At 31.9% G+C, this 8,813-nt stretch overlaps 1 protein-coding gene across 2 annotated transcripts; it reads left to right on the forward strand.

Annotated features, from left to right (window-relative positions):
* The first annotated feature begins 318 nt into the window (after positions 1-318).
* LOC107848587 (probable inorganic phosphate transporter 1-7) lies at positions 319-2,482 on the forward strand. Of its 2 annotated transcripts, none has more exons than XM_016693374.2 (2): positions 319-476; positions 693-2,482. In XM_016693374.2, the coding sequence occupies exon 2, from the start codon at positions 744-746 to the stop codon at positions 2,364-2,366; it is 1,623 nt and encodes a 540-aa protein (XP_016548860.2). In that variant the 5' UTR covers positions 319-476; positions 693-743; the 3' UTR covers positions 2,367-2,482. The 2 variants fall into 2 exon arrangements, with proteins under 2 accessions (XP_016548860.2, XP_047260051.1); XM_047404095.1 differs by having other exon boundaries at positions 365-492.
* Positions 2,483-8,813: the final 6,331 nt, after the last annotated feature.

An 8,813-nucleotide genomic window follows, 5' to 3' on the forward strand; every position in this document is an offset into this window, starting at 1 on the left:
TTAATTTATTTTATGTGTAAAAGAATTTTTTTGTTCAGTTGCGCAAAGCGCGACCAAGTACACTAATAATAATAATAATAATAATAATAATAATAATAATAATAATAGTATACATAATAATAATATACATAATTATCCTATTTTCAATAATTAAAATTTAATGTGCGGACTAAGTTCCTAAGGAAATATTCCCGGTCGGTATTGGAATATACTTGTATGGTGTTGCACTTGTACGTACTAAAATAATGTAAAAGAGATGGTGAATAGAAACCAATAAGAAGCCTTAAATAGAGGAGGAATATTCTGAGTGAAGATCCCAGGTGCAGGTAGTTGCAGAATCCTCATCATTTTATATAAATACTAATCCATCACCCTTACATGAGTTACACCTCTCATTAACCCTGTTTCTCTTCTCATTATTTATGTATAATTAATTATTTCTCCTTCTTGCATCGATCGATTTACAGAAATAGCAGGTGTCTTTTTTTCATTGTATGTTTCATTTCCATATATGTATATGCATGCATGCATGCATGTAATGCGTGTGTGCACATTAGAATCTTTTGACTTTTCATGCTTATACATCAAAATTCCCTTTTAATATTTTTCAACTTTTCCAACGAGGCGTGATTCTTGAAATATCATGATTTTACTATTGCTTTGGTGCTAAATATAGTTGTTTTGATGTGCAGAGAGAGTACTGTGGAAGACGTGATCGAGTGAAGGAGGAAAAGAAGTAGAAAATGGCGGGGGATATGACGGTTTTGAATGCTCTTGATTCAGCCAAAACACAATGGTATCACTTCACAGCAATTATAATTGCTGGCATGGGATTTTTCACTGATGCCTACGATCTCTTCTGCATCTCTCTAGTCACTAAGTTGCTCGGCCGCATTTACTACCATGTGGATGGCTCTTCAAAGCCTGGTTCTTTGCCTCCCAATGTCTCGGCTGCTGTCAATGGTGTCGCCTTCTGTGGTACCCTAGCAGGACAACTCTTCTTTGGCTGGCTTGGTGACAAAATGGGCAGGAAGAAAGTCTATGGCATGACCCTTATGCTTATGTGTATCTGTTCCATTGCTTCAGGCCTTTCTTTTGGTAGGGAGCCTAAGACTGTCTTGACCACCCTTTGCTTCTTTCGCTTCTGGCTTGGTTTTGGAATTGGTGGTGATTACCCGCTTTCTGCTACTATTATGTCTGAATATGCCAACAAAAAGACGAGGGGTGCCTTCATCGCGGCTGTTTTCGCCATGCAAGGATTTGGGATCCTGGGAGGTGGTATTTTTGCCATCATTGTCTCTGCTGCATTCCAGGCTAGTTTCAAGGCACCAGCTTATGAGGTGGATGCGGTTGGTTCAACAGTTCCTCAAGCAGATTATGTGTGGAGAATCATATTGATGGTTGGGGCAATTCCTGCTCTTCTCACTTACTACTGGAGGATGAAGATGCCTGAAACTGCTCGTTACACTGCTCTTGTAGCCAAGAATGTTCAGCAGGCCACTGCAGACATGGAAAAGGTTATGCAAGTTGAAATTGGGACAGAGAAAAAAGAGCCAACTAGTGCTGTAAAGTCCAACAACGAATTTGGTTTATTCACGAAACAATTTCTTAGTCGACATGGACTTCACTTGCTTGGCACATGCAGCACATGGTTTCTTCTTGATATTGCATACTACAGCCAAAATTTGTTCCAAAAAGACATCTTCAGCGCCATTGGATGGATTCCTGCTGCCAAGACTATGAATGCAATTGAAGAGGTTTACAAAATTGCACGAGCACAAACTCTTATCGCTCTCTGCAGTACTGTGCCCGGCTACTGGTTCACAGTGTTCCTCATTGACAGGATTGGCAGGTTTATCATTCAATTGCTTGGTTTCTCAATGATGACAGTGTTCATGTTTGCTCTGGCAATTCCTTACGACCACTGGACTCACCCTGGCAACCATATCGGGTTTGTGGTCCTGTATTCACTGACCTTCTTCTTTGCCAACTTTGGACCCAATGCCACCACATTTATCGTGCCAGCTGAGATTTTCCCTGCTAGATTGCGGTCCACTTGCCATGGAATATCAGCTGCATCTGGGAAGTTAGGGGCAATGGTGGGTGCATTTGGGTTCCTTTATTTGGCTCAGCCACAAGACAAGACCAAGGCTGATGCAGGGTATCCTGCTGGAATTGGGGTGAGGAATTCACTCCTTGTCCTTGCTGTAGTCAATCTTTTGGGAACATTGTGTACTTTCTTGGTTCCAGAATCCAAGGGGAAGTCACTGGAAGAGATATCAAGGGAAAACGAGGACTCAGATGAGGCAGGAGCACAAGTGGACATCAGCCATTCATCCGATTCCAGGACACTTCCTGTGAAGTAGTTACTCTTTTTCCTTTTTTCATGTTCCTGCAAGAATTTGAAAGTAAATCCTGTGTAATTGCGGCAGTTAGGCAGTTCCATCCATCATTTATATTAGTTGTTATTTTGGACTGGTAATATATTTTTATGGAATTCTTTTGTAGTTACAGCTGATGATAAAATGTAAGACATCATAATCATAATCCTTGTGTGAAGAAATAGGATAAGAGAGGACAACCCATGAATTTACTTACAGTGCCTAGGACAAAAGTAAAATTGTACATAGAGCAAAATATTCACAAGTATAGTCCACTATTGGAAATTTGGCATAGTTGCTTGAGAATCGCTGATATTACTATGCAGTTCAAACATCTGAAACAAGCAAATCAATGTCAACACCATATACACTGACAAGCTAAATGCATAACTGGAGATCAACCTTAGATGCCCTATATATTATTATTTAAGAAGAATTTTAGTAATCACTATGATACTAAGGCCCCAGCTAGTTCTCTGATAGATAATGTTTATTGCAAGATGGCTCAGTGAGCTCGTTCGGTCTCTCAGCACTTCAAGATCAGCTTCAGTAGCCTGAATTTCATAATGAAAACCATCCAGCTCTCTTTTAAATGCATCTTTGGAGGTGGCGTAAACCATCTTGGCACGTATACGAGATGTTGCAGGAGACCTAAGGAAACAAATTAAAAGCAATGCACAGAGAATGTGACGGGGAAAAATCAAGTTGTTACTTAATAGTTTTCTGAGATGCTGCTCGACTTTCACATGAATACAGTAATACATGGAAATCAAAAACTGCATACTGAGGCAAATTAAAGACGATAACAATTGACCAATATGACGCTGTTTTATGATAGGAACTTGAAATAGTCATAACTTATTACCCGGTTATCGAATTTAGGCAAATTTTATATCGATGGGAAGCTTATTAACTTTCCCAAGTGATAGAAAGTAAAAATCTTAGAAATACTACGTGTAAAAAAATGGATTCGTACTTTAAAGCAAGTTCTAACATCCTTGAGATGATTTCAAGCTAGGAAAAATTAAAGGCACGGGTATTACATAGCCTTATCCTCATTTTCACCATCTAGAGGATTTTGAGATGCGACCTTATTTACCGCTACATTTTCTACCTCCATTACATACACATCATTAGTGACATAAGATCATTTGTCTTGTCATTAATCACAAGTTTAGGTGGGTCAATAATAACCTTACCGCTTTGAGTCATAATAGCTAGACAATAACTGTCATTAATTCTAAGGATTTGAAATGGTGTTTCTTGGAAGTGTGTCCAGTTAATTCTAGTTTAACGTGGTAGACATCCTCCAAAATTACTAATCAAGTTGTTTAATGGCAGTTGCATGAAACTCCACTTTTTTGGCTCAAACATTAAATGTTTGCCTTAATTTGCTTAACGTAACTTTCTTGGATCTCTGATCCTTTGGCAAGTTTTTCAATTAAAGCCTCCATCCTCGAATTTCCCAATTAAAAATTCTCAAAATTAAATGGCTCATTTTGTGGGACTACAGTGGGTATCTTGCTGTTGTTGTATGCTCCCAAACCTTGGTTTTATCTTTGTTTCCTTCTTAAATAGAGCATAATCGACGGTCATAAAACGAGAGAGTAAGATATGATATCTTAATCTTTCAAAAAGTAGAACCAAACTGATCTTGTTTTGGCATTTGGGAGAAGTGAAACTGAGACAAACATTTCGACATTGGAAAGAAATCTCGCTGAAAAATGAAATAATAATAATAATAATAATAATAATAATAATAAATAATTTACCCATGAGACAAAATGTTCTTTCAGTGATTGAAGAAAATTTAGCAAAACCCCATTACAATGAATGCGCCCGTGTCATCCAAACAAAAACGACTCATGCATATCAATTTTAGGGGAGAGATTCATCAAGTTAACCATTTGACAGCATTGAGTTGCGCTGTACTGTTCTTTCCTTGTTTATCAATTTTTTTGTTCAACATTAGGTATTGTTAGGGCTTTGATAAAAGAACATAATCAGTTTTGGTTACGACTAGAGGAATTAAATTGAAGGTGAGAAGGGCCAATGGTTGTGAACCCCTCTTGGTAAGAAGTATCTATATCTATCTATATATTATTAAAAGGAAGGACAAAAGCCTCTCCATTTAACCAAGTGGAAGCATTTAATAATGACACGTGTTATTTTAGTTAATTAGTTAGGAAATTTTAGTTAATTAGTTGGGAAATAGTTGTTACATTAGCTTGGTTTTAAAATTTCAAATTTAAATTTTCAGTTACATTATAATTTTTTATTTTAATTTCATAATATAATGCTCATTTTCATATATTTTTTAATTTTGAAAATTAAACAACATTTATTATAACCATTACAAAAACCAGTATTAGAAAATGAAAGATTTAAATAAATGCTCTTTTTTAAACATTGGGATTTTGATAGCTATTTATTTTTTAAAATATTTCATTTATTGCAAACAGTTGCATATTATTTACATTAATTTTTTAAATTTAAAATCAGTTTGTTTATTAAACACTGTTTTTTTGGAAAGTTATTACATTTTGTATACTAAATATTTCAACTAACCTCCTATAAATACTACTCCTTTATAGCCAAGAAAAAAAAGCTGATTTTTTGTATTAAAAAAAAAAATTAACAAACACGTTTAAAAATATTAATTCTAAGAAGCTTTTTAGAATGCCAAGTACCATAAAATTCTTATAAAAAAGGACAATCTAAAAAAAGCAAATTTTGAAATTAGTTGCAGTAATTTTTTGAATTAATATGCTCAATTTAAAAGTTGTCAGTTTTAAAACTACCTACACTTATCCATTAATTTTTTTTCTTTATCTTCTTATTTTTATCTTTTATTCACATTCTCTTTCTCTTGGCATCAACAGTAAACACTACTAAAAAAGGAAAAAACCTTCCACAAGATGTGGTCGGAAAAAACCGACCACTTATGGTTGGATTTCAATTTTTTAAAATTTTATTTTTTTTATTAAAAGAAGCGACCACAAGTGGAAGCTTTTTTATTTTAAAATATAAAATTAATTATTACAATAATTTTAATAATAATTATTACTTATTTAACAAATAAAAATTAAAAAAATAAAATAAAACCGACCACTAGTGGTCGGTATTTTTAAAAAAATTTAATTAAAAAATATTTTAAAAAAAGCGACCACTTGTGGTAGGTTTTAAAATTCCTTTTAATTTATTTTTAAATAAACCGACCACAAGTGGTCGTTTTTTTTTTTAAATACTTGTAAAAACCTTCCACTAGTGGTTGGTTTTTGAATTTAAAAAATTAAAAATTATATAGTTAAAAATTAAATAATTAAATAATTAAAAACTAAAAATTAAAAAATAAATAATTTTTAGTAACACCTAATTATATATATATATTCAATAATATATTAAGCTAATCAAATATAATTAATCGATCAGTAATCTAAGTATGTATAAGAAATACATCGCATTATATTATTGGATAATATACTTGTATACATCTGATGTATATAGTACATATTTTGAATTTGATATAGTCGATAGTGTGTATATGTGTGTGTATGTACACGTGTATATATAATATATAGATATTATATAGCGACGGTATATTAATGACATAAGATAAATCAACCGATAATTTATTTGAGTATATGTGAAATACAATGGGATGGTAAAATCAGGTATGTGATGTATATAGTACGTATATGAAATACGTCGCATTATATTAGTAGATAAGATACTTGTGTACGTATGTGATGTATATTGTACGTATTGATATTGTCGGTAATATATATATATATATATATATATATATATATATAGTGAAGGTATATTAATGACATAAGATAAACCAACCGATAATTCAACTGTGTTTCTGTGAAATACGTTGTATATTATTATGGGGTAGCAAAATCGGGTATGTGATGTTTGTAGTATGTCTTTGAATGTTAATAGCCAATTGAATATATTTATATATATGTATATCGATCTCGTGTAGTGATGAAATGGATATACTATTTTCTGTCAATATAATGTAGACAGATGCAAATTAATGTAACAAAAATAATCGATAATTTTTTTGATTAACACGTTGTTTTACGAGCATGGTATATATATATATATATATATATCAATGAATTTTAAAAATTCGGATAAATTTTTGGTTAATTAACTTTTAACTACGATATTACACACACACACACACACACACATATATATATATACATACATACATACTTGTGGTCTTACGTCGTGCTACGCACGACCCAATATTGATCCTTAAAAATTCTATGTCATGTAATTTTATCATTGAATTAAAACCTTTGCTCATTTGGTTGATAAATTATAAGTTAGACATATATTATTATATTTAGATTGATGAAATTTGTATAACAATATTTTTATAAGTTATTCAAACTTATGTGCCATTGATAATCAATTATATTTTTTAAATAATTTTAGTTTTTAATTATTGTAATTTATAATATTTTTTTATTGTACTAACTATAAGGGACATACTAAAATTATCTTAATAAAGAGTTGTGAAACTTTTTTTAAAGTGATCCCATATAAGTTTCAAGTTAATGGAAAACATCAAAAAATAATTTATTTTTGTAAAATTTTAATCAACTTAATTAATTGATTATATTTTTTAAATGTCTATTTCAATATTTTTATTAAATATTTAATTTTTTAATACGTAACTGATTTATATTAATTAATTAGGAATAATATAGTAAAATCACGATTGAAGTAGGCATGACATAAATATTTAATTTTCTTTGTGATAATTTTTGTAAAATTTTAATTTACTTAATTAATGAATTAATTGATTAATATTTTTTTTTAATCTAATTTTAAAAAAATTTATATTTTAACTAATTAGAATTTTCTTTTTAATATTTTATGAAAACCGACCATAGGTGGTTGGTTTTTCAAAATTAGAACATAAAATAGAAAAAAAAATTGATTAATTAAAACCCAACCCGACCCAACCCACTTAAATAAATTAATAAATCCCAAATCAGAAACAACCAAAACCAATCGAAATTGGGATTTCAGCCCTAAAACTCTCCAAATCCAACCGGTCTACCGTGTGCCACCATGTGCCGCCATTCTCCGTCGCCGTTCTCCGCCGCCCCTAGATCCGGTAAGTTCCAAAAACTTCCTTTAGGTACTAATTTAAGTTCCCTTAGTGACTGATTTAGGTTTAGTTGAAAAGTATGTTTGAATTATGTGTTATCATGAAAAATACTGAAGTTCAGTTGGAGAAATACATAATATTAGCGCCATGGATAAGGTAGGGTTCTTGGACTCTCCGTGAAGTGTACTTACCGGGGGAAAAATTGAAATCGAATACTAAAGCGACTATAAAATTGAAATGAAAAGTAGTCGGAACTACCTTATTTTCCGACCACATTCCGACTATAAAATCTCAATGTTGTCACTAACATCTCAATGTTGTCTCTAAAATCTCAATGTTGTCAGTAAAAATACGAGTAAATAAGGATGACAAGACATTTATTATTTTGCATAATGATCAAGATTTTTTAATTCTACATGTCTAGTGTGTAGCTTAAAATTTGATGTTACCGTTTGACAGAATCTGAATTCAGAAAAAGGATTGCTTTGCTATTTTTTCGGTGATCGCTTGTCGCTTTGACTTTAATTTAGGTCAAGCAAAGGTAAGTTGACTTCTCTCTAATTTTTTATAATAAAGTATTTTTTTTTCATATTGAAGTCTAGTGAAGCCGTGTGTGACCTTGTTCGATTCACTAGCATTGTTGTTATCTTCTTTTTATTGTTCATATTGAAGTCTAGTGAAGCCGTGTGTGGCCTTGTGCGATTCACTAGCATTGTTGTTGATTGTTTGTTGAATGTGCTTTCTTAGGTGACTTAGTTGTATGAAAATGGTAAAGTATATGGTTCGTTAGGAACTTGAGGGTGATTTTCGTGTTATGAATATGGTTTTTGAATTTGAGTTGGTAAGTGACTTAGTCACTAGAAAATGGTTAAGTATATGAACTTTAAAGGGGATTTTTGTGTTATAAATATGGTTTGTTAGATGAATTATTCACTTGAAAATGGTTAAGTATAGGGACTTTAAAGGTGATTTTTGTGTTTTGAATGTGAGTTGGTAAGTGACTACGTCACTAGAAAATGGTTAAGTATAGGGAAAGGTGATTTTTGTGTTTTGAATTTGAGTTGATAAGTTACTTAGTCACTTGAAAATGGTTTGGGAACTTTATAGGTAATTATTGTGTTTTGAATATGGTTTGTTAGGTGAATTATTCACTTTGAAAATGGTTGAGTATAGGGACTTTAAAGGTGATTTTTGTGTTGTGAATATGGTTAGGTAAGTGACTAAGTCTCTAGAAAATGGTTAAGTATAGGGATTATGAAGGTGATTTTTGTGTTTTGAATTTGAGTTGGTAAGTT

This window comes from Capsicum annuum, unplaced genomic scaffold (assembly GCF_002878395.1).
Source record: "Capsicum annuum cultivar UCD-10X-F1 unplaced genomic scaffold, UCD10Xv1.1 ctg5193, whole genome shotgun sequence".
NCBI lineage: Eukaryota > Viridiplantae > Streptophyta > Magnoliopsida > Solanales > Solanaceae > Capsicum > Capsicum annuum.

Coding starts and splice junctions, on each gene's coding strand:
- LOC107848587 (XM_016693374.2), top strand. CDS start 744: ATGGCGGGGGATATGACGGTTTTGAATGCTCTTGATTCAGCCAAAACA.